General features: G+C 38.6%; 4 protein-coding genes across 8 annotated transcripts in view; 1 reads left to right on the forward strand and 3 right to left on the reverse strand.

Moving 5' to 3' along the window:
- Positions 1-26,842, reverse strand: part of LOC114872453 (caveolin-3-like) — a 191,649-nt gene that overhangs the window by 50,617 nt on the left and 114,190 nt on the right. The window lies entirely within an intron of this gene.
- The window catches only part of LOC114872422 (glutaryl-CoA dehydrogenase, mitochondrial), a 78,311-nt gene that overhangs the window by 40,493 nt on the left and 10,976 nt on the right, over positions 1-26,842 (reverse strand). The window lies entirely within an intron of this gene.
- LOC114872447 (one cut domain family member 2-like) overlaps positions 1-26,842 on the forward strand; it is a 66,359-nt gene that overhangs the window by 31,459 nt on the left and 8,058 nt on the right. The window contains exons 3-4 of the mRNA XM_029179651.2: positions 19,775-19,798; positions 20,494-20,609. Of these exons, the coding sequence (XP_029035484.2) occupies positions 19,775-19,798; positions 20,494-20,609 (140 nt within the window). The remainder of the gene's footprint in view (positions 1-19,774; positions 19,799-20,493; positions 20,610-26,842) is intronic.
- Positions 22,557-25,974, reverse strand: LOC114881761. 3 transcript variants are annotated; one of them, XM_046288006.1, is made up of 5 exons: positions 25,750-25,974; positions 23,444-23,555; positions 23,046-23,308; positions 22,786-22,945; positions 22,557-22,712 (listed from the first exon to the last, which is right to left on the reverse strand). In XM_046288006.1, the coding sequence occupies exons 2-5, from the start codon at positions 23,553-23,555 to the stop codon at positions 22,618-22,620; spliced, it is 630 nt and encodes a 209-aa protein (XP_046143962.1). In that variant the 5' UTR covers positions 25,750-25,974; the 3' UTR covers positions 22,557-22,617. The 3 variants fall into 3 exon arrangements, 1 of the variants encoding a protein (XP_046143962.1); XR_006829927.1 differs by lacking the exons at positions 22,557-22,712; positions 22,786-22,945 and having other exon boundaries at positions 23,222-23,308; positions 23,444-25,673; XR_006829926.1 differs by lacking the exons at positions 22,557-22,712; positions 22,786-22,945 and having other exon boundaries at positions 23,222-23,308; positions 23,444-25,974.

Below are 26,842 nucleotides of genomic sequence, written 5' to 3' on the forward strand. Positions count from 1 at the left end.
ATTTCACACGAATTCGAAAACCCCAGCACCCTTCCGGTCCCGGCTATCGAATTAACCCGAGTCCGTGTCCGTCCTTTGTCGCGTCCCTCTCCCTCTGCTTTTGCCAATTATTCTCCTCTTTTGTCCGAGGCTGGCTCGAAGTAGCTGTATAACGTTACCGGTAACTCAATAACGATCGAAGGGACGGCTGGTAAGCGAAACCGGAAGCGCACGCGAATAAGGAAACCCAGGATGCCGGGAGCACGAGTACTCCTCCGCCACGCGACTGCTCTTTCCGTTCTTCGATATTTTCCAACGTGTATTCGATACCGAAGGGTTGTTCCAGGGAAACGAGAATTTGGATTTCTCATATTTTTATCGTCGACGCTAAGTGTCCGGTCACGCTGTATCGCGTGCTAGATCATTGGAATATCTCAAAAATTATTTTTCGCAGTAGAAAATCGTTCGTGGGCGAATTGTGTGTTTTTGAATAAAGAATTGATCTACGTAAATAATTCTGACGAAAGTTAATTTCTTTAATAATTTTTGTTAATTACCGAAGGAGCGCGGGTGGAAACAGAACATCAGTCCAAGGTCCTATCGAAATTGGAATTTATCGAACGTTTCACTTTCCCCCGCGATGACCCGGATACTCTGCGTACCTGTGCCTATGACACGCGTTCCATACCCTCGCGATAAGATCATCTTCTTGGAAACCGAAAATGCATCTTCAACCCTGATTAATCGTTGTCCTTCGGGGTACCTTCTTTTCGCGAAACATCGACGGAGGAGTTTCTAATTTCCCGACGAAATTCGGCCTGAGTACGTTTGGTGCAAAAATTGCACGAGTCGGTTCGAGGGAGAAGAAAAATCGACGGGTCGCTGGCTCGATCGAGACGCTGCAAGTCGTCGATCCGAGCTGCCTCGACGTCAGCTTGCTCGTTTTCAATGCATATTAATCACGCGGGCATCGCTGGCTCCGCGATCGCGGAGCCATTCATCAAGCCGAGCGATTTCGAAATCTGCTACGCAGCAAACCGACGCAACCCACCCCTGTTCTTCATCGTCGACTAGTCGCTTCTGCATTCCACCCGAGGCTAAAATTATTTTTTCCCCTTCCTTTTCGAATGATTTAACCAACGAATTTTTGCGCATCGATAGATACGATCGTGTTGTTCTTTGAGAATTTTTGTCCGAGAATTATTATCGAAATAGAAATCATAAAATTGGAGTAGGTTGACTTCACCCTTAATCCCTCACCGTTCACCCTATATATTCAACAACATCGTTATCCATATAATAGATATGTATTTAACCCTGCCTTTATGCGTTACCGATAAAGCACTCGTCCTCACGCGTTTCGATCTGTATCGTTCAAAAAAACCTACCCTCAAAGGATTAATTAACCCGGGCCCTCGAGTTTTACGATTAACAGCCCACGAGTCTCCACTTAATTAAGTCGCGATAGCTTCGTATTAATTACACTGTGTATATGTTGCTAATACTTTGCCAGCTTGGTCAGGAAAATTCGGAAATATCTCATCGTCCAGCTCGCGGCTCTGTACGCTAATTACACATGCGCACACACACACGTGCGTACCGGCCGCTGTATTTTTATTCGTATAATTAGATAACCATCAATCCTGACGATGACAGATCGCCGCCGTCGGCCTTCGTTGCATTTATAATATATTAGAGGCTAAGGGGAGTGAGAAAGGGGGAATAATGCGAGAAGAAACGTTCACTCGAGGGATGATTTTTGGTACCAAGAGGAGAATTATAAATTATAAATGCACATCAACGGATAATGCAGTTTCCGCGGTTTGGCCAGCGGCATTTTCATTCCAGTTTTATCATCGTACCTCTGTGATCCATGCTTCCGGTCGGATGAGGGTGCAGTGGAGACGAGGGCGGTTCGTCTCGGCCGAAATATTGAACGTTATTCTGCCCATAAAGTGGTTTCGAAAAAATATGTTCTTCGAAGGTAACTTCTTTTTTATGTTCAGAAAAATTATATAGGTATTTTGTTTTCGATGATACTTTAATTATTCTAATTTCAAATGAAAGCTAGAACTATTAAAAATTTTAATAACGAATCAGTCATTTCATTTGCAACAACGTAAAAATCTTACCATTACAAATGCAAAATTCCAAGTTACAAATTCCATGTTACAAAAAATTACGTGAAAAAACCGTTTGAAAAAGTAAAAAAACAATCCAGTCCGAATGTAAAGTAGCACAATCGAGTAATGGCTTAATATCGCCTTAATAAAAGTCGAACGAGCGAGTACCGGGTTTTCGGATTAGTCCATGTCGATGTAGATATCCTGCCGCTAGACGTGGCCACCCCTTCGAAACCAACCCCTTCGAAACCAACCCCCTCGTCGAGCGGATATAAAATATACACGTCGCTAGATTTCCTGACTAGTTCGAATATATGTGCATCGGCATATTAAGGACGTTTGTGTGTATGTGTGCGCGCTCGCGTACCAACCTCGAAAACCAGCACCGATCAGAGGGGATGGGGGTGGGTATTGTGTTTATATGCATATCGGGGGAAGCCTCCGAATCTCCCTTGTACTCGAACTCGGCGTTTTCCAATATTCCAGCCGAAACTCTCGAGCGAAAAGCCCGGCCTTCGAATCCCCGTCCAACCCTTTCTACCACCCTCCCTCCCCCCCTGGCGCCACCCCTTTCTGGCCAGTGTACATCGAACCGTCATATTTGGACAAAATCGAACGTATCCTATCTAAACGTTTCTCCCTCGTCTCTCCATCTGCCACGGTTACCTCCGTATGTACGTTTTTCACTGGTCTTTTAGAACTGGCTACCTCTTCTCTCCCCTTTTTCGCCCTCCCCCTCGTCGGGGGTGGGATTCGGTTCTTTTTTCTTGATCCAAGTGTCAGTCATAGAGATACCTTTTTTCTTTCTCGTTTCTACTAGCAGCGTTTTTGGAACGATCTCGTCGGCGAACAGATATGTCGGACTTTATATTGACTTTTCTACTTAAATCAGAATGCAATACGTTCTAAGGAGATTATTCTATTAATTACGATGTTCGTGCCGTAAGTAGATTAATTTCTGAAGAATAGAAACTACGTTAGACAGAGTATAATTTTTCTGTACGAAAAAATAGGAAAGAAACCAGCTTTCCATCCCCAAGGTGGAAATCCATAAATCATCAAATTTGCAAAAAGAATGAAACCAGAATAGCTTCAAAGCCGATGTTACTTTCCTTTCACGAACAATTCTAGCCATAATTAATCCCTCGAACTTCGATTCCACCAAATTGACCCACTTTCTACCCTCTTTCATCGTCCGTATCCCCTCGTTGTCAGCCAGACTACCCCTGAAAAGCCTGTCCTCAGGCTAGGGGTGGCCAGTTCGCGGCACCGTCACCAAAACAAACAAACAAAAATCAGCTCGACAGAGGGTGGTGGGTGGTCGCGGGTGAAGAGTGTATGCAAGGAAAAAAGTTACGTATTTCCAAATCGAAAAGGACGGATGAACGAACGGACGCGCACGAAATACAAGCGGGAAAGCGGGGGTTGATCCGCGGGGGGGGAGGTGGAAGAATCGAGTCGGTTCGAAACGGCAAAGGATTTACCAGTGGCACCCTTGACTAGGATTGAAATAGTAATATGTTATTGGTAAGCTCTCCTTTTACATCAGCAGCACCAATAAACGGCTGCCGACAGGTTAACGAACCGGCCAGACAGAGAGGGTAGCCGAAGCTGGTTCGAACGGGTAACGAGAAAAGACAGACAGCCGGACGAACGCGCGCGGACCGGACACGAAGAGAGAGAGAGAGAGAGAGAGAGAGAGAAAAAGGAAGTGACCAGGGTAGAAATAGGAGGGGATGAGGATCGAGCTGGCAGATGTGTAGATCGAAGGGCAGGGGGTGGGTTGGCGTGGGTCTGTAGAGGTGGCATCGCTAAACTGTCGACTTCAAGCTTTTAATTCGCGATCAAAGGCCCGTAACGATCCGTCGGAAACCCTTTCGCGGTGCTCTTGCCTACGTCAAAATTACTTTCAAATTCGTCGGGCCCTGGCTACCTTTCACCCACCCAGACCTGGCTCCTCTGCTAGCCGGAACCCCGATCATCCCTCTCGCCCGTGCTCTTCGACGTCCAGTTTGCCGCTTTTACAGACTGCAGCAATGCCGCTGAATTCGATCGCGCTTTCGGGGAAAAAGAGAAAAGGGGTGAAACAGGTGGTTTCGTTAAAGGTAATCGACTCAATGCGGTGGATTAAGTTTCGATGTAGGGATAGAAACTTTCTGAGAAAATCGACGATGTCTGGAATTTCGATATTTTTTCAGATCCTTCTTTGTCGTTTTGATCTTACGTACCTATTCTTATTTTAGATCTTGGTGGCATTGTGGTTTGTCCAATTATTCTCGGTACTTGATTTTTATTATCAAATTAATTTGGATGTAATTAAAATAGATTTAAAGCAAGAGAATAAACATTAAATGCAATTAACATTGTTCAGTGGTATAAATTAATCTTCCGTAGTATCGTAACAATGTCGAAACAGTTTCGAGCAAAGGTAACGACTGGTGCAGAGCTAGAACTTAAGCAAAGCTTTGAATTTCTCTAATTGAAACCCTCGTTTCCGATACTCGAGCGACACGATAACGACAACGATATGCTTCTTTGTCCCTTTGCAGGAACTAATCTTCTTTTCAGGTGTCGAGGACCTCACTGGCAATACGGACATCCCGATATACCCTAAACTTCAAACCTCCAACACTTTGACGGTCTCCAATCATTTTCGAAATGTACTCTAACGAACTCTAATTACTAGCATATTCTTCTATCAATAAAAATATTATACATGATAGAGAATTTAACGAATGGACATAGGACCGTCAAGGGTTGACAAAATATAATTAATTAAAAGGTGCAATCATTTTAAAATTTCAAATTTTCGCCTGATTACGAAATAGTCTCCCTATTGCCACAAGGTTCGACGAAGGTTTTCATCGAGAATCGAACGCCTGGATCGAGCGTCCGGGTATGGCGAGCGACGAACGCAAAATAAAACAGAAAGAAAAATCGGTAAAAGAAATCAAACGTTCGCGGTTCTCGTCGAACAAACGCGTTCGCATCCCCTCTTTGTTCGTGCTACCCTCGTGGGGCAGAGGGGATGGGACATTCCCCGGGACGAGAACGAAGAAACTAGAGAAAGATAAGGGAAAAAAGCGAAACGGATGATCGAGACGAGCAAAGAGTACAAGAGAATCACGGGAACTGCCCTTATTTATTTTTTAGCTCGCGCGAAAATTCACCCCGTTCCCTTTCGTTTCGAATTTAGAGTGGACTTCTGCTCGTAGTCGGCACCCTTACGTGGCGAACGAGCGACATGGGTGCGACTGATCCGCGGGAGGAAAGCAAGAGGAATCTCCTTACTTTCTTCGATCATCGGATCATCCGCACCCTCTCGCGCCACCTTCTCACGGTTTTCTTTTCCTTTCGACCAGGGAGGATGGGAATCTCTTAGATTCTAATATCGGTACTCCCGATAATAATAATTTGAACAGACTTAAATATAAATATTTATCTTCTTCTTATCATTGACTAAAGAAATATTAATAGATCTTGCAATTGGAAATTTGAAATGATTATTACAACTTTGTTACAACTTTGTCAAGTATTGTTGAAAATTTTAAACATAAACGTATTTCACCCTCTGAACGGGTCATCATCCCCAACCTCCCCAAGGGTATTTTTCAACGATCGAAATCGTGTCGATCATTTTTTGGTTTTAATTCAACGACGCAGACGGTGACGAATACCGGGGTGAATCCTGCATTCCCGTCGAAATTTAACTCAAGGGGTTGAAATCAGTAGTAAGTCAGAATATCTGAAGCATCGCTAATAAGATCGATAGAAAGTCAACGATCTAGTTGAAACGTTAGATTATTTAGGCATAGCAACCGATTTCAACCCCCGTTTCGACGCGAGGAAACGAACACAGACGACGGCTTGCGACGGGGTTGCAAACTCGTCGTTTAGTAAAGGGTTTGATTGAAAAAGGGGGTGTGACAATGTCACCCTTCGTCGTTAAGGGACAGAGATGATAACGTGAGAGATAGAGACCATAAATGTTACCCAAAATAAAATGCGTATAGCGAGAGAGAGCGAGAGAGAGAGAGACAGAATCGACCACCTGGCGAATTAAACGAATAAAACGAGCTCGTGTTTTGAAAAAATAAAAAAAATAATAATGAGAAAGTTGCTTTTCGTTTCTCGTCACCTCGAAAGGCCGTCGTCCGTCCCTGACCCTACTACCAAAGTGTGTTTTGCATTGCAGACTACCAGATGCGCAATGTTAACGTGAGATCGGTCAACTCTAAACGAAGGAAAACACCCTCCTCTTCCTGCTTGTGAGTCTCTCAGTTTCGGTGTTTCGTAAATAATTTTCCACCTAATGATAAACTACACTGTTCTCTAAACCAGATTATATATTGTTATTTATATTATGACGTATTGTTGTAATGGATCGATACGTACGTTGACCTTTGACCTTGCCTTTATATATATATATACATATATATATTCTCTCTATACGTTACATACATATCTTGTTATATATACACAGACATTCTTGTGTATGATACATGATACATATTACATATACAGGCTGTCCCATTTCAATCCATCCATGGTAATATACAGTTCCATGTAGGAATGCAGATGCATTAATCGTTTAATGGAATTGTACATTTTCCTCTGCATAAATAGGTTCTTTACAATCTTTTGTATAAGAAGGTATTAGGATTTTTCTTATATTATATTTTAATACCTTTGTATGCAGAATATTTCAAAGAATCGATCTATGTATTGATTTCATGGATAGATAAAAATGGAATGTTTCGAATAATTGACAAATTATGTGGCCGATTCGCGCGAAAATTCGTGGAAATTTTGAAATCAGTTCGAAATATCGAACAGAGAAATCTTCTTCGTAGAGATCGATCGTTTTTCGATGATAATTATGAATAAAAAATAGCTATAGTTCGAGGGTTAATTGTAGAGATGAAGATTCTCGATTGAGTCCGAAGAAGATCGATCGAATACTCGAAGAAAGTATTCTCCGTTTTTCGAAGTTTCGGTCTTGCCAGAAAGATGTTCACCAAGTTTCGCGGGGACCGGAAACGCAGCGACACCGTACGCCTTTTTCTACTTTTCGTTCGCTCCCTCGATATATTGATTTTCAAATTCGACCAACGATGGATCGATTATTTTCATTTGGCGACCAAAGCTCAACTCGCAGGCTTCTTCTTCTTCTTTTCAACCCCCCCACCCACGTATCCCTGGTAATTTCTTTCTCTTTCGTTTTGTCCCAACGGAAATCCATGCAGTCGCCGTTCCATCGAATTATACAATCGATCTTACAACTCGATTCACAACTATCGATCGCGACTCGTGCAGCTCTCGTTCCTTTTCAACCGATTCGATGAATCCTCGAGGATGAAACTTAAATCTCATTATTGTTTCGTTCGAATCGAGACAATACCATACACGAGTGCTCGAAATTGAAGGAAATAAAGCAGAAAATGTCCGATACATCCTTTTCTATTTAATTCCAGAAATCCTGTAGCGAGATCTGCACGATTGTTTAACTCTCGATGAAAGCAACAATTAAAAATTGTTCGCAGAACGATTCTTCGAGGAGTCACTCCACGAAGACGGTCACAGCGCGGTTCGTCGTCGTTTTTATTTAATTTATTTTTGATTATCTCAGTTTGTTTTTTAAACGAGCGTCGATTTTGTTATGCAAGGAGAACGGCACAAGTTTGGTTGGCTGGTTTTCGAGAGGAAGACGAGGAGATAAGCGTCGTCGAACGTCGCAGACGTACGCTGCGAAGTTCGTTCGAGCGGAACCTTTTCGTCTCCTCTGTCGATGGCAAGGATCTCGCGAATCGGTCGCGCACGAAGCTACGGGATGTCCTGCGATTGTAGGCCTCGGTCGCAGGACATCTTCGCTTCGGCGCGTCCCGACGCCCGCTCCTTGACGTCGACCCCTTAAGCTATTCGACTCTAGCGCGAAATCGACGCTTTTCTTCTCATTCGTAGACCTACTTTTCTTTTTCACAAACTTGCAAATTTTCATGATTTTTCAATTAGACTTTGCGAAATGAATTTTTCTATTTGTTTTTGAATTGATATATTCTGAAACGAACTTCTGGATGGTTTGTAATCATATTTTTCTCTGTTTTTCAAACTATTGTTTCTTCGTTTTTTCTTTTTAAGTTCCTGATCTGTTTACGTCGATCGAATGAATTTTATCAAAAGTTCGAAAAAAAGAGACCAATTGTTCTCAAAACGTTTTATTTTCATCAAATTCTTGTTTAACTTTCCACGCTGATTGAAATTACAAAAAGAGTCTCAGTGAGGCGGTTCCTTTTATTCTCGGGGCATAACTTCAAAACCGCACTTCGCGAACTTATAGATCAGTTTAAGAATTCGAGCAACGCTTCTACCATCTCGAATTGCCAAACAGCCGTTCGAGTTACCTTAGAATTCTCTACTTTTTCAATTTTCATTCGATCGTCGAACTTTTCTTACACGGCGACACTGTGTTTCAATTTTACGACGAGGTTGAATCTCTCCAAGAATTCTTAGGAAAGATCCATGAGAAAACCGCGCTGTCGTGGAATCAAAGATGCGATTTAACCTTCGTGCATCGCTCGGGATGAATTTCCCGATGGAAATTGATAAAATTCGAGCTACGACTGCATCCGTTTTAACCCTACACTTCCGTTCGTTTCCTTCGTTTTGCCAAATCGCGAACAGGATCCACGAAACACGAAACAATGACAATCACAAAACAGTACGAATAATTCCCATGCACGTTCGCTGTACCTGTATGAACCGTAATATTATTTCCAATCTCCGTGACTGTGACCTCTGTACACACACACACACCCACATATACATGACACCCAAAACACAAGAACACGAAAGTCACGTGCCTGTACAAGGTATTTTGCTGCTGCTTCTTTGAACGTAAGCTTTAGATTGAACGAAAGAACACCCAAAGACAAACACATACACACAGAGAGAGACACGTACAGTGGTTGAACACAGCGACACGATCGAACAGATGGGGAAGAAAAAGAGAAATAGAAGCGCACGACCGAGCTGTATACGCCATTCCATTCCCACGTATGTATGTATGTATATATACACACACTCATGAAAGAAAAAAGAAAAAGAGAAAGAGCAAAAAGAGAGAGAGAGGGAAAGAGGGAGAGAGAACAAGAATAAATAAAAAAAAAAATAAAAAAAATAAAAAGTACAAAGCCTGACAAGTGACACGTACGGAGGCATTTTATTGAGAAGACGCTTCGAGTCGCGATGCGTTGTCGAGGTGATAATGCGAAAAGACCAGCGGAAGAAAAGCGTTCAATGTTAAATGTGTATCGAAAAGAAAAATAAGAAAGAGAGACAGGATAGAAAAGATACGATGATAAAGATGTACAAAGAGGGAGGGAAACACGTGACACGACACTTTTTTTGAGGCTGTTGAAATCGTTGAACGAAATGGGGCAGGAAAAGGTGTTCGAGGAAAATGGAGCAAATTTTCTTTCTTTATTTAGGAAATTCAAGTTTGTTTATTTGGATCTCTTGAATGGATATGAGTTTTTTTTTTTTAAAGTATGGATAAGTGAAAGATTGAAGTTAAGTTGCGTTTAACTTGCAAATTCAATTTCATTTTTCATTTATTTCCCTCGCTGCAGAGAAAATTTCAAATTGCCCAAGAATCACGAGAGGTCGCGATCGATTGATCTCGCGGCGTTAAAATGCCCTCCGACCTTGACCCCGTTAAGACCAAAATGGAGGACAGATTCTTTCCTCGCGCCGTTTCCTGTTTCACGCGATTCCCTTACCGCATCGTGCTCGACAAATCCAAGAACGTGGCTGTACTATAGGGAACTTGTCAAATTCTTCGTTGTAAGTTTTTCATAAGTTCCGAGAAGAATAATGGAAGGAGCTCGATGCAGTTCGACGAGGCCTCGTCTATTTTACAGGGTGTTGCGAATAAAACCAATCCCGTCGTTTTTATTTTAAATCATTAAATAATTGTTCGAATCGAAGTTCTTTTAATTTATCGATAAATACTGCATTGTATTATTGTCGAATGAAATTGTTAGAGGGTGTTTCGCGATTCGGGTAGGTTTTATATATGTCACCCTGTATAATTGACTTCGAATATTACCTCCGACTCGAGGGACGAACGATCGACCAGCGTGAACGTTTTAACGGAGCCTTTGCACGCGAAAAAGTACGCCAATGACCCAGAAAATAGTATGCATACGTACAGGATGTTTCATCAACCCTTTTCCATTTACATTTTATTTAACCAACTGATTACCAATCGAGAAAAGAAAAAAGTTACTGAATACTTTCACTTTTGACAATCTTTCTGGGAGTAAGAGGGAAACGATAGACATGTCTGACTATATACAGATCCATACTACTTACGTTCTCTCAGTCTAGCTCAAAAATACAAATATTTTCAAATCTTTCGCGAACAGTTTATCCAAATTGTTAGAAAATACTCTTTGAAAGAAATTTCTAAAACTACTTTGCAAATGTTCAAATCTTCGAATGGGAAATTTGTTACAAGAAAGGGGGTGAGAACAGGACGTGCTTTCTCGTGTGCAAAGAAAAGGTAATCCTCTATATTTCGAATTTAGTATATTTTTGAATAAATAAATGAAGTTCGTTCGTTCACTTAGATCGGGGTACCGAAATCACTACCAAGTAGCCACACTCTAAATTCGAAACCAGTCGGCAATCGGCTAATAAAATTACACCCGACAAATTTGACAGGCGGATTAATCGAATTTAGGCTTGCCAGTGTTCGATCATCGTGTCAGGACACTCTCGACGTTCTATTTAAATCGTATTACCTACGATCTGAAAATTATTTTTCATAAATAAAACCTATATTCACCACTTTCTGTGTTTAATTATTCACTATGAAAAAAAATGAAATTTTAAATACAGTAAGAAGTCGAGAATGTAGGATAGAAATAAAAATATTGAAAATTCATGAAAATGAAGGAAAGGGAGTCCTGAAACGAGACGAGCTGAACAAAAGGGTGGCGTTACGAGCAACGAAATTATTTTCGAACAGTCGCGGAGATAGGAATGGGGGTGGTTGGCCTTTCTTTCGCTAAGGGATACTGTCCCTTTCGAAATCCTGCTCCCTCTTCGTGGTTTCGGTGAATTTTAGCGGACGTATTGTGCCTCGTCCTCGATGATGACACGTGTCACCCTCTCGACTACCACTTCGACGCACGAGCCACCCTTTTGGAAGCCACGTAGGCAAGGGGTTGCTTTTCTTTAACGCTTATATCTTCCGTTTTACCATAAAGACACCAGGTATCTCGAATTTTTCGTATTTTCAATTAGAAGAGAAATCTTGTTCGAATCGTCAACCCTTATTCTGCGACGGTAGTTCATCGAGAGAATCGAGGCTAACGAACACGGTTACGATGGTCTTGTTTTTTTTTTTTGTGTGTGTCTAGTTAAAATGAAAGATACGAGTATCTCGTTCGATCGTCGATGCGTTTCGACTCGAGATCCACGACGTTGAGAATCGTCGATAATACTTGTGCCACTTTTTCCACCCTTTCACGGGGGTGGCACACTTGTTTTCCTGACTTTTGCCGCTACTTTTCGAGTCACAGATGAAAGTATAATAAGAAGTATTAAAGTAACGCATGTACGTAACGCTGGTCGTCAAAGTGTTAAAATGCTTTCGAAACTCCCCTTGCCGACGTGTCGAGCCCGTACACCACCGACAACAGTGAGAGTTGCAAATAAAAAAGGAAATATTGAAAATTATTATAATATCGAGAGGAGAATCGAAGGAAAATAAGAGAAAAATCGAGGCAAGATAATGAACGGAATACTGAGAAAAAAAAAGAAAAGAAAGAGAATGACGTAGGAAGAGAACGAGAGATTAAAGCAAAAAGAGGGGGGATGATAAAAATGAAGAGACAAATTTCTCAATAAAACGCCACCGGGCTATCTCGAGTCTCTTATGTATACATATATATGTACAGTAGAATATTGCATGGCCAACAAATATATATATTCTATATATATATCATTATCATTCTATATTGTAATTTGTAATATCGAGTTTGAACGTTAATAAGATTAATTTCCCCTCCGTTCTGCGTCTTCGAGTCTGTTCTCAAAACGCAAAAGCAAAACCTCAAAAAGGTAGTGAGAAATCTGGTGCGAGATCGTTTTTCTCAAGGTGCTGGGTAAAAATGATTTATTCGTAGAACTTCACAGGTGTAAGATTGCAAAATTGATTATCGTTAAATTTCCCAGCATCGAAACGGTAAATACGTAAGAAAAACCTCGCCACGTGGGTCATACATAGGGTGTCCAGGGATTCTCTGTTTCAAACTGCCGAGAACACGAAGGACACCCTAGTAACACGGCGATCCTTTCGTTCGAAAAAAAGAAAAAAAAAAAATATTTCCACGACGACAGACGAAAGTTTGCTTGCTTGCTTGCTTGCTGAACTCCTGTTAGGCGCGGAAACGGGGACGAGGTGCAGGCCCGGCCTCGTTTCCGGTGCCCCACCAAACCAAACCCCCAACCCCCAAACCCTCTCTGTCTCTCGCGTCTTTGTCCTTAGAATACGACACGAAGACGTACACGGGGAAAAAAGAAATCAGAGTGATGTTTTGTTTTTCTTCTTCTTTTAGAAGACCCGTCACATCCCGGAAGTCGGCGAAATATTGTCGAAATTGCAGAAATCGACACTCGAGGTACTATCAAGATTTTCAATTGGTCACTGAAGGATAATCATTTCCCCCGTACTTTAAAAGTATTATTTTCTAATACTTTCACGTCAGACTTTCATCAATATTTACACGATGACATATAGTAGACAGTTTGAAATATCAAAAATTCTTTCAAAGCGTAATAATTAGATAGAAGCAGTGACCAATGGATCGACATGTTACGCGAAAGTTTTGCCGACTTCCGGTCTCGAATGCTGTCTTTATTGACCGCGAGCATTTTGCTGCGAGCCGATCATCCCCCGCCAGATAAATCCCAATATTAGAAATCCAGCGTAACAAAGAGACACCCTTCTTTTCTAGATACGTATACAGATATAAATATAAAAATTATTTAACGAATATTTATATTTGTATATTATGTATTATCTTAGCTGTTAATTTGAGGTCCTTGCGCAGGTAGTGTTTGCCCCCCTCGCCCTTACTAAAACCAGATACCAGTATTGTTAGTCGATACCCTGTAAGACAAAGCATGAATGTTCAGTGCCCGTTGGAAAGAAGTCGCACATTTACAAGCGTAAGCCACACGCGTGACACTCGACGCGTTCGACCCGACCTGTCCTCGCGCTCCGACGCCAGTCGATATCGTGTTTCAACTGTGAACGATAATCCTGTTCCACCTTGTCGAGCAAACATCGCGATCAACCTTTTCGTTATACGCATTCGATGTAATTGCTTTTTAACTTGTTTCACGGTTCGATAATTATATTATTGAGAAAATGTCATTTTCCCGCCATCGAAACCCGTTTAACGTTTTTTTTTTTCGTTTTTTTTTTTTTTTCTTTAATTCAATTTAGAGAAACGCGTCGAGAGTCACGCTGGATCAAAAACATCAAGGGTACACGAAACAACGATTCGAAACGATCGTCTCGTAGGTGACTTCCGCTTCCCTTGAAATCGTCTCGAACGCGATTCGCAACGAAAGATTGCTCGTCAACGACAGAGTGCTGTGACAGAGATCCGATTGGTCGAACGGAGAAGAAAATTCCCGAGAAACGATCGAGGAAAGTGGTTGAAATCGAGCGCAATCTCGAACTTCGAACCGCTAGGATTTATCATTGTAAAGTAACTATGCTTCACGTTTCGAGGAACTACGAGAGTGTGTTTGCTCCAACGACGTTCAATATAATTTCTGTTTATCTTATCGTTCCTTTTATTTGTTCCAGAAGAAAGAGCTCTCTCTTTTTTGTTTAAAAATGCTCGTTCGCTTTGCTTTCTCGAAATTGAATCGTAACGCTGCCACGATTGAACGTTCAATCGATAACGAGTCTGATGAAAATTGTCAATCATTCTCTCGTTTGTCTGCTAATTAAATCAAGGATTTCGTTAATTATCTGAAAAATTGATCGGTAACAGTGAATGGGAGAAGAGAAATAGAAAAAAAAAAACACGGAATATCCGGTCTCGATCGTGAATAAAGAGGATCGAATGTCACGTGTGACTAGTGATCGCTGGACGAAACTGAAGAAGTTTCCTTCCGGTTTCCGGCCGAGCACTCGTCGAAGCATGTACGATGTCTGACCATTGATTTATTTAGTTATCATGGAGAAGATAGACTTGGATTATAATTAATTAGCAGTTCAAACAATTAAGAAGTGTACGTCGTTAGGAAAAAATTAATTCGAAGGCATAGTATCATTATTTTTGTAGATTTTCTATTTCGTGTTCAGGTAGTTGGATGGTTCCTTCGATCGAAAAGGGTAGTTTTCAAAAGATAATTATTAATTTGAGGAGAAATGATGTTATTGAAGGAAGAAAAATAGAAGAATCGGTGTTGGCGTCAGAGCAATAAACAATAAAATTAAATCGCCTAGTAAATCTGTGCAAGGCGAAAAAAATGCAGGGCCTGTGGGGGTTGGGATTGTCCCGACTCTATCGGAATGCGAGCCTATCAGGCGAAAAATGGTGGAGAGACCTAACAGGGAGGTTCCATCCCTACACCCACCACTTGCATTCATCTCTATAGAACATATTTCGTAAAGGTGAAAGGGTACGTCCAGGACGAACAGTCGTGGGATTAAATACATATTAATTTCGAAGAAAAATCTAAAGACTGGAGCAAGCAGAGGAAAAGATTATGAAGATCCAGTGAATCTGCAGAAGGAAGAAATGAATTTTCAAAGGAAAATATAGTGGAAAGGAAACATGGAAAAGGATATTAAAATTTGCAGAAAAGAAAAGATTAATTAGGGCTCACGTTTTGTGATACAAGTTTTCATCTAATCCACAGAGAGACCTAATGTTGATAAACTACATGAATCGATGATTATTATTAAAAATTCGAAGGGTAAAGAAAGGTATCCAGCGTTCAATCGCGGTTAGATAAATTTCGAAATCAAGATAATACACGCAACTGCGATGGGATGGATTAACGGAAATGAAGTGGAATTCAATTTCCGGGCAGCTGGAAATTTCTCTAAAAACGTCCAGATCGAGTTACAATTGTCCAGTTTGACACGTAAAATAAAATGATAAACTCGCAACGATTAAACCCTTAAATATTCCCTTCGTAACGAGATAGAAAAAAAAAACTGAAGCCCAAAAAAGAAGGATATACAATTCTGTATCAAGTATAGTGGTAAAAGGGTTGGCAAAGTTTGTTTTACGACAATTACCTTGTGGAAATCATCAGTTCGCAAGGCTTCTTCGCGAAAATGGATCGGAAAGAAAGACGGAATCGCAAGAATCTTGAAAGAACGCAGCCGGTGTGTTCTCGGTAGTGAAACAGAAGGACAGAAGGGATGGAGAAGGTCGAAGAGCATTGTATCGGTATCACGTGGCCCATGCAAATGCGCGGCTGTCTTCTCTGCGTGTATTATTTTATTATATAGCAGAAAGCTATTGGGTCCACGTGACGCCAAGCTGCTTCCCCGAAACGCAATCATTCTTGAGTTATACGAAGAGGGTGGCGGCTGCGACGGAACACGAGCCGTGTCCACCGGATCCGCCTATATAAAGAAGACGTCTACGTGCCGGTTGCATCCCTGACAAACTTCCTTTTGATTGGTCCTCGCCATCGGTTACCGGCTGATCGTACGTGAATCCGATTCCCTTCATCGTTTAATGGAGTTTCGTACTTTATGATGTCTCTTCTGTTTGCTGATGCGCTGACTCTGCCTTATCTCGATAGTCTGACTGGGGTTTAATATTTTTTCGATTACGTCTTCTGTAGGAAATCAATCCTGATTCGAAAAATTTGTAAGATCTCAGGATCTTTCGTTGCACAATTACGATCAAACTTAATCTATAGAAGCAAGATGTTTCGACACACGGTTTCATCAAAGTCGAATTATTCAGTTTTGGTACATCGAGTGGATAGTAGAGGTTGGTTCGAGCATCTCGATACACGGTTCGATGAAATTTTTCCAGCCGACCTGATCCTCTCTCTCTGGGACGCTCGTCAAAGTGGTCTGACTGGCCGGCTTTTCAACGGCCAACACACAAAGTGGCGACGGCGGATTATTTTCCGAAAAGTTCCGCGGCATCGGCCACGTCAGAGATTTTCTACACGTTAGAAGAGAAAGAGATAGAGGGAGAGAGAGAGAGAGAGCTCGTTAATGCTTTATCGTGCTGTGCGCCCGACTGGATTTGGCCCACTTAGCCGTTTCTGGAATCCTTCGATCGATCCACTCGTGACATCCGGTTCTTGCTTGCATCCATTTCCAGTTCTATCCGCGATGGATGCACAATGACGCCTGACACCACGTAACCGTACCTCCAGTTGACAATTTTAACCTCCTTCTCTTTTCTCTTTGGCCACCGTCTCTTCTTCCTTCGTAGCCAACTGTCACCGATCTGTCCTTTCCTTTCGGTATTAACCATCTTTCGGTTGGAAATAGATTTTTCATAATCCAGGAAGTAAGAAACGATCGATTGACCATCGATGGAGAAAAGTAATAGAATCGGGTTATCGGTAATCAAGTTACCTTTCTTCTGTCAACTTCTGGATCGTAATTGTGAAATAATTTATATTCTTCAGAAGTAATACACCTGGTCCATTATTAATCCCCTTAGGGATGCTCACACGTTTGAGTTTGTTTAGTTTTTCTTCAAGTTAACGCGTAACGAGTCTAATGCAATAGTAGTTTTTCTTATAATTAAATAAAAAGTTTCGTCCTGAAGTTGCTAATGGACTTATCGATAAGATTAATTAGCAAACTTAAATAAAAAATTCTATACAATGGTTCAAAGACTTGAATAAAAATAAAATCAAAAGATATTTTAAGGATGAAAGAGAAAAAGAAGGTTAAGAAGAGAGGATGCAATTGGTGAAAAAATCAAACGCGGATGTCTCGCAGCGATGTCCGCAAGTCGATCGAGGCCTCTCTCGATCCAAAAAACTCCCGAGGGTAATAATGAACGCGTCAATTTTTCGTCTCTGTCGGCTGTCCACCCCTTCGAGCCCACCCCCCTTAGCCGTTGCTCCCGATGTCCCTGTTCCCGGTGCCATTTTTTTCGCGAGCTTCCTTTCATTCGTTATCGGTCCGCTTGCTAATGGCACGCGATTGCCTTTTCAACCCCCTTCCACGCTCATCCCCATCTATATCTTTTTCTTTTGCCATTCTGGCATTCCATTTTCGAGGATCGACGGTCCATCGCGACTAACCGGAAGGTTTTCAACAGAAATTGGGATTCCTCGTCGATTAAGGGATGGATTTTGAGATCGTCCACTACGATGGCAGTTTAATCGAGACGTTAGTTTCAAAATTGAAGATTCACGATTGAATAACGTATCGTAGCGTGTCGTTTTTTTTCAGTTTGCACATGGTTTTGTCATCGAAAGACAGAGGAATCGAGAAATCGTTGACTTTCTCTTCTCTAGGTTTCTTGTTTAGACAGAAATTATAGGAAAACTGGAGTAGGTGGCAGTTATAATGGGTTTTTTAATCGATCATACTGTGTGATTGATAGACAGAGGCTTTGGATGAAAATAGTGACACAACAAGGTACATCGAAAAGGAAAAGATCCAGGGGATGAGTTATAGGGGAAATTAGAAAAAGAAAATGTTGGCAAATTTTCCGGCGCATTTCTAAGCGTTAATTCGCAACGCATTCGATCGCGATGATTTTCTTCGAGCAGACAAGATTCATTTTGATCGTTTTTTAGTGGTCGTGGAACCGATTCGATTCTGTCGGTCGAAAGGGTGGCCTATTATCCAGAGAAATTCGAACGATTTTCAAGCTTTCGAACGGGGACCGATCGAGACTCGGACAAAGGGAAAATTGACGAGTTATTTAATCTAATATCGGTCGGTCGATCGGAATTCGTGCCCGGGGAAACGATGTACGCGTGTAAACGTTATTTCTCCCATTCTCGATTCTTTTCTTCTTTCGTCAATATATTTTTATTCTCTTTCTATCCCTTTTCCCCACCCCTCTCTTTGATGGTGCAATTATGCGCCATAACGTCGCAAAGAGCAGCGATTACGTGGCAATTTCGAGATAATATTCGACGCTCGATCGATCGACTGCGAAGCGTTCGAATCGACAGACTGATCGTTCCACATGGACAATTTATTATACCGAATTAATATTTCGAGAGTCTTTGAAACGTGAAGGAAGTCGAGTGAAAAAATAGAAAAGGAAAATTGACCGGTGGAATGGTTAATTGCAGAGCAAGTTCGAAACTCTTGCGAATTGGCTGTTTCTTAATTGGAACCTTGACACGTTTCACGATTTGAGTATTGGAACTTTCCTAATTGGGTAATCGGGAAATTGAAGATTTTATAATTAGATAGAAGAAAAGTCAGGGAATTAGTAACTCGAGAATTTCCCAATTAGGAAACTCGGATTTTCCTACTTATAGAGTTAGAAACTGAACAGTTTGCTAATTTGGAAAACGAACATTGGCTATTTAGAGGCTTAGAAAGTCAGAAGATTAGTGGAAACTTGTGGAAATTGGAAACTTGAGAGTTTCGCAATTAGGAAACTGCTATTTTCCTATCTCCGTGATTAAAACGTTTAATAGTTTCCTAATTTGAAACACGAGCGTTACCACAATTTCAAACTGTATACTTTCTCGATCGGGAAAGCAACGTTTGAAAAATTTCCCAAAATTTCCATAAATCAATCTTTATGTCACAGGATAGAAATTCGTCGCTGATCAAACTAATGATAATTCATTTGGAGTTCGAGTCCGCGCCGGTGCAAAAATTCTTTTTTCCTTATACGTGGCAAAAAAATCAGCTCTCTGTCTCGTTGTTTTGGAAACGGGCCAATGAGAAACGAGGAGAAAAAAAAAGTGGAGGCCGGGTAAAAGAGAAAAAAAAAGCGTATGCTCGACGAGACGTAATACCACTCAGATTCGAAACAAGCCACACAACTATCATCATCATCATCATCATCAGTCACTCGGAACACGAAACGAGAACCACAATGGGAACTCAATTCGCTTTTCCAAAGATAATGCATCTCTCTTGACGCTCTTGCATCGTCTCACACCATGTAAACACAACAGTATACATAAACACGTGTTACCCCTTGATGCCCATTTTGTTGGTACCCTTTTTTCTTTAGTGATATGTTTATCAGTTGTAGAGATATCCCGTGGTATGCAAGCGAACCCCTGTTTTTATTATACCTGACTTGTTGTACGTGTTTATTACATTATTATATATATATATATTTACCCTTTGAATATATTTCAGTGTGTATTATATCTGTAAGTCGAGACACATATAATTGTTTTTGTTTGGCTGCAATTACCAAGAAAAGTGTAATTATTTTGCTGCTAGCAAAAACAGACAGACAAAAACAATAATAACAATCAAACAAATGAGACACGCTTGATAACAGTTAAACGTAGAAAACATACATGTATTACACTCGACTGAAAAAAAAAAAATAAAAATATAAAAAGACGACCCTTGAAGAAATTGAGATAATTAAAAGGGTCGTCAAAATGAACGAGTTCATCGTTGATTCACATTTGTCTTTTTTTTCTGCTTTCAGCTGCACAGATTCCACAACGCGGAAGTAAGTACGATCAAATTATCTTGAGAATAATACTGTCTATTTTCTTTTGCTTTCGAAGTTAGCTTTTGGGTTATTTTAACATTTCGTTGCCGGAGACCGATACGCAGATAATTTGATCTTTGAAATTTTTTTAACAAATATAGTCTACGCGTCCCGTCGGCGAAGTGTTAATTGAAACGACCCACGAAAAGAAACATCCCCTTTTTCTACTTCTTCTTCTTCTTTGCACTTGAGAATCAGATACTTAACGGGGGCTACCTTGAATCGCGTCGAGACGCCTTTCTTTCGCTAATTACCAATTAGTTCGCACCCTTTCGAAATGAAACACTCTTTGCGGGGCACAATCTTTGCGTGGATCTCAGATCGCGGGATGCCTTTTCGTGTTCGATCCTTCAACAATTGTTTTACAATCGCGTTGAAAAATTCCTTAGTCACGATTCTATTTAATAGTTTCACCTCAAGTTCTTACCTTCACCCTTTATTCTTTATGCTTATACACTTTATTATTTCATGTTTATGCTAATAAAAATTGTAGAGGGTGGCGCGTATCGAACACGAAACGTAATACCAAATGTAGTTATTAAATTGCGTTTTACGGTTGAGATTGGCACCACCCTGCAATATCCCTGGCTCTTTCTTCTTTATCTTTTTTTTTTTCGTGGAATAAATGGATTAAAGGACCGTTTGAATTTTAGCATGCAAGAGGAAAGACGAGATGGCGAACCAGGCAGAACACCAACAGCCCGCCCCCAAGAAACCGCGGCTGGTTTTCACAGACCTTCAGCGCCGTACTCTACAGGCTATTTTTAAAGTAAGTCTTGTATAACTTAACTTTACGTTTTGATCGATACCGGCCGCCTCTTCGCCACGTCGTGCCCTGAATGTCCCGATTGCTCCGGGGAAAAGGATGCTCAAAGACACTGGCTAACCCGGCAAATTCATCCCCTTCGTTCGTCAAACACGGACCATCCTTCGCCTCGTCTATGGTGTTTCCTTTATTTCCTTTTAAAACACTACTATTAAGCTTTTTACTCATGGTTCGATTCATTTCAAAATTATTACTCCTATTATTTTTCCACTTCACCAACGAAAGAGAAAATTTCTTACTTTTAGTTTGCTGATTTTTCCAACTTTCTCCCCGGTTCGAGTTTTGTCCGCGTTAATGAAGACGCTCTCAACGAATTCTCGTTTAACAAAATTACCAACGTTCCGATTAAATTACCTCGACATAGATCGCGTGCGTTCCATCGATGCGCCATAATAACCGGTGCAACCCCTTCGAGTGGTTCCGTTTCGTCGCAAAACAACCCACCCCCGGATTGCGAGGAAAATGAATCGACGATTCGCGATAACAGGATTAACCGTAAACTAACGTGGACGTTTGCGCGAAGGGGGATGAAAAAAGGGAAAAGCGAGTAGAAGCGTATTCGTCTGTTCTCTGGAAGTATGCCAAATAGTTCGCGAATTGACCTTAGCCCAGTTAACGCCATCCGCTCGATCTTTCTCGCATTCCGCTTCCATTTTCCCCAATGATTATTCGAACTTCAAAGTTTCATCGATCTTATAGATACTTTACGAAAATCGTCCTTTCCTCGACGAACTAACTATCGAATCTCTAACGTTAATGGAAGTCGAAGAAAATAACGCAAAGGATTTTTACTTCGTTTCTGAGATGCTCAATGACACCCTTCACCCCGTCGCGCGTATGCAATCCTCAACAAGCCCTCACAGTGGCTGTCAAGGAATAATCACGATCCTCGCGCCGATAGTGTCCTGTATTTCGAACAATTGATACGCTTCTCTGTCTGTACGTCGAACAGAGGCGGCAACCTTCGTTTCGTTGCGTTACACGCGCTGAATTACAGCCAGGACAGGATATCAATACGCTCTCGGGGATCTTCAAATGTCACACTGCTGTCTTTTCCAGCTAGTAATTTAGCGAGTGAAAATAGTTTAACGCTTTTACCATCTACCCTAGTAGCACAAAAACATTGGATAAATGTTTTTTTTTTAATATTGAACAAATATTTTTTAAGCCACACTTTTTAACATGAAAAAAATATTGGATCTGAATATTGTATACATGTATAAGAAATGTAAAATAAATGTTTAGAAAATATAACCCAAATATTCATAGGATATAAAATAGATATTTAAAAAATGTAAGACGGATATTTGAAAAATATGAATTGAATAATTAAATAATATTAAATAGATATTTAAATAATATTCAATAGATATTTAAATAATATTAAATAGATATTTAAATAATATTCAATAGATATTTAAATAATATTAAATAGATATTTAAATAATATTCAATAGATATTTAACTAATATTAAATAGATATTTAAATAATATTCAATAGATATTTAAATAATATTAAATAGTTATTTGAAATCTAAAAAAAATTTAAGAATAAAATTAAAACGTTTTAAATTGCACGCGTGTTGTCTGAGATTACACTCTTATGCCTTATTGTGCATTACTAATCTCTCAAACAATTATTCCACTTCAGAAATTTTTATTAGTATTGACCGGATTCGATCTCGGGACTTACCGATTACTGGATAACGTACTTTCTCAATCAGCCATATAGATTTGTTGTTATGAGTTTTACTTTTTAAGCTTATAAAGTGTTCAAATCATATCAAACATGATATAATTAATTTGAACTGATAAAATTTGATTAGAAAAATAATATTTTAACTGAAAATGAAAATCCTTTATTCCAATTAAGCATAGTACATTATATTTTATTGTATACATTTTGTGTACATTTTTGTATTGTGTACATTGTAAACATTTTTTAAATAGATTATTTTAATCTTGACTGAGCTGTCGCCAAAAATAAAGATATTGTTTGTTTGATTTCAACATCCGTAATGGACGCTTGCCTTCTTCTTGTTGCTACTGTGAAATAAAAAATAAAATCAGTTATATATTATATATATTATAACCAAACGTAAAAATGATAAGTACTTACCAGTTACAGCATCATATAATTTTAAATGAATAAAAGATAATTTTTTTTTTCTTCCCTGTCCCGAATAAAACGTTGCTGCTTCGTTCGTCATTAGTTTGTGAAGCATGTTATATATTATTTTTTTATTCGTATCTCCGCCAACTAAATATAGTAATTGTACCTGAAAAGTATGTCATTTATTTGATGAAAATTAAAAGACGTTATTATTGTAAAAATGCAGCATCATGATTTTATCGATATAGATTTTTAGGAATACAAACCAGTAAGTTAAATTTCTCAGAGCTTTCTGAGATCATAGTATCAAAATTATTCATTTCGGTAACGGATGCCAGTGGCAATTGGTCTAAAAAAGACTTTTCGCCATCCACAGTTCCAGAATTACTTCCGGTAACTGCTACGTTATTTAATAGTCTTTCGATAGATTCTAATTTATTTAAAATTTGTTTAATGTCATATTTCAGTTCAACATATTGACGATTTAACAATGCCAATGGTTCTTTACTTAACGTTATAATATTTGTATCTGTACAACGACACAAAATATTATTATTATTATTATTATTATTATTATTTCGTTTATGTGTATTAATATTAATTTATTATGATTTTTTTACGTGTATAGTAAGATTTAACATAAGTGGCATTTTTTTCTACTTACTTGGTGCTTCTGTATTAGGCTGATTAATTTCTGAGCTTTCACTCGCAGAATCGGAATCATACATAATTGCACGTCGCTTTTGTGTAATTGGATATGCTTTTTTGGATGACATCTAAAAAATTTTGGGATTAATCCTATACCAATAAGAGTGTTTTGGAACAGAAGAAGTGTATATGTGTGTATGTGTACTTAACGTTCAAGAAGAAAAAGTAATCAATAATAATAACTGATAAATTAATGACTAATAATAAAATACTACCTAATTAATTATATAAATGGAGCAGTTCATATGCTACAAAGTACGAGTGGTATTTAACTATAAATGCTTTATGCGCAATTTCATTCAGACCAAATGAAATAATTTCATCTGTGAAATTATTAAATTTAAATATTCCTATTATTTTGGATTCGACAGGGTATTTGTAAAAAGTTTCTAATTTTGTTGATAATTTGCCAACTATTTTATTTTCTAATATGTTTGTGATTTGCAGGACATAATCATTCGTTACAAAAATATAACAATCACGAAACCCATAAGCTTTTAAATCAAAATAAGGAAGTTGTACTTTTTTTTTATTATTTTGTACTTTAACAATTATTTCGTTAACATTTTTTATGACTGTAGGTGCTCCATTTTCCGATAACCTTTTTGTTATTTGTGCCAATGGTTTATTCCATCTACGTAGCATGCTTATTAGCTTTCCCAAGTAATTTTCAAAAGGGAAGCAACTTAATTCCTCCAAAGAATAGTTTAAATTTTCGACATCGTCTGTAATGTGCACTAAATTATGAACATTATATATACAAAATTCTCTACCATACAAAGCAGAAGAATTATTTACAAATAAAATTAGCATTTCTCGAGCTTTGTTTAGCCACTCTACGTTTAAACGTAATTTATTATGTAGCAAAATTCTAATAGCTGCGTGAAATAATAAAAAATGCTTATAATGCTCATTTGGAAGAACTCCCTTCAAAACAATTGGCCCCAAATACAAGAGAAATAAACGAAACTCCGTAGCTTTGTATCTAGGTAGTTCCGATATGGGTCGTGATTTACGATTAAATTCACTTGGTAAATATTTTGCAGCAGAAACCATTCTTTCAGATAATTTGTTTCTCTGTTGTAATCTAAACTCTATCTTACACCAATGACCAAGTAATTTCTTCATGACTCCTAAACAGCATAAATGCATATAATCTAAAGCAAAATGTTTTATTATATCTAATTTAATTATATTTAATAAAGGTATCCTTTCATCGTTTTGATGGTGGTTCATGTCGCGGAAATGTTCAAAATCAAAATGTGTCCGAGCACTAGCATTATGGTTTTCATAGATAATTCGTTTTTTATAATATGTACCTTCTTCTGTACATCTTTCACAGCTATTGCGACCTGTATGTCCCTTAATATTTTTTAAAAATGCTCTTGCAGGTGCATCACACGTAAAGCATATAACATCTACTTTAAAATAAGTATTATTGTAAAATAATCCATGCTCTAAAATATCATTTAATTCACGTATAAAATCATTTAAGTAATCAACCAAGGAATTCGGTTTTGCATTACCATAATATATTGCTATCGGAAAAGGAGACACCGTACAATTGTTTAATATTAATTTGCATAAAATGGGCCAAAACTGTTTGTTCGAACTTTTTGAAATCGGAATGCCATCGATATTAAAAATTAATCGAAACATAAGTGTTTCTTTTAGTTCAGTAAATACATTTTCATTTTGTAGCAACGTTAATAGATACTCTTTTATACCAAAATATGTGTACTGAGCTATTGTCTTCGTTTTGCTTAAGACTGACACAATATTTGATGATCGTTTAGTTTTTAACAGAGTGCGAGCATCGCGTGGAAGTTCATATTCTGGAAAAATATCCTTCAAACCCTTTAATAAATTACTCAGTTGAGAGTGATTAATTTTATTTTCGACGGACCATGTTTTTAAAAAACTAAGTAATTTTAAATTCGTCAGGTCGGTAGGTTGATTATTTGCAGTATTACAATTTGTTTCTATATTTTGTTTATTTATAATCTGAAGATCAAATGATTGATTTAGATTGAAAGGTATAGGATTGGCGATTGCTGGTGAATTAGTTGGCATAATTCTAGATTCCTCTATTGTGTCTAGACTCCGATTCTGGATAGAAGCTATTTGATTCTTTATAAATTTATATTTTTTATAACGTTTCTCAGACATTTTTAAAATTTGTGTAACTGCAAATTGAATGTTATACGGAAAACTTTAAGAGCATGAAATAAAAATAGGTATTACATACATAAATGTACTTACCTTCTCTGCAGCTAATAAAATGAATGTTTTAATAACAATATATTATTTTCCTGTATCCTCACTGTATCACAGCACGTTGAAAATTGGCGTCGGTAACAATACAGAATCGTAAATTATTGCCTTGTTGCTAACCAACGCAAACGATCGATTATCAATTATTATTACGTCACGCAGTGATGTGAAAAGAGAGTAGAAACCAATATTTCATGTCTAATAGAAATTAAATATTTTTTGTACATTCGAAAAAAAATATTTTTTTTCTAATATTAAATGAATATTTATTTTTCACTTAGCAAACAATATACTGTTTCCAATATTAAATTAATATTTATTTTATATTAGGAAATAAATATTTTTCCGTGACATAAAATAAATATTTTATAAATATTTGAAAAAAATATGTCTTTCTGAATGTAGAATAAATATTTTATAAATATTCGAAAAAAAATATGTCTTTCTGAATCTAGAATAAATATTTTATAAATATTCGAAAAAAAATATGTCTTTCTGAATCTAGAATAAATATTTTATAAATATTCGAAAAAAAATATGTCTTTCTGAATCTAGAATAAATATTTTATAAATATTCGAAAAAAAATATGTCTTTCCGAATCTAGAACAAATATTGTATGTATATTTAAATATGAAAAAGAGATTCAATCTCTTTTCAATATTGCATAAATATGTATTCAATATTTTGTGCTACTAGGGTATTCTCAGTATCGCTTGGTTCCTCCACTTTTACAATTTCCAAAATAGTTCAAAATTTTTTCAAAACATTACAAACGACAGTCTTCCATGTGACTATTATTAAACGAACTATCATTCAACGAACCGTCATTTTTTTAATCGAAAAATATGCCAAAGAAGCGACGGTGTTTATAAAACGTTGACCGAGTGTTTGTCGACGGGCAGGGGGCGAGTGAAAGGATTAATGGTTGCATTCTGTTGCACGCGTCCAGGTTGCATCGGTTCGTAATAATTGTTCCTTCGAGCAATCGATACCGTACGGCTCGCGTCCGTTATTGATCGACCTACGCCGGCTAAGAAACGTTGCGTAGGAAGAAAGCGTGCCAGTCGAAGCGTTTACCGC

This window comes from Osmia bicornis, chromosome 11, assembly GCF_907164935.1.
Source record: "Osmia bicornis bicornis chromosome 11, iOsmBic2.1, whole genome shotgun sequence".
NCBI lineage: Eukaryota > Metazoa > Arthropoda > Insecta > Hymenoptera > Megachilidae > Osmia > Osmia bicornis.

What these genes read in the sequence shown, in the direction of transcription:
- LOC114881761 (XM_046288006.1), bottom strand. Translation starts at nt 23,555, where the DNA reads ATGTCATCCAAAAAAGCATATCCAATTACACAAAAGCGACGTGCAATT. An exon ending in GCCTAATACAGAAGCACCAA is followed by an intron (nt 23,309 to 23,443) that starts GTAAGTAGAAAA and finishes GTCGTTGTACAG; the next exon opens with ATACAAATATTATAACGTTA. An exon ending in CTGAGAAATTTAACTTACTG is followed by an intron (nt 22,946 to 23,045) that starts GTTTGTATTCCT and finishes CATACTTTTCAG; the next exon opens with GTACAATTACTATATTTAGT.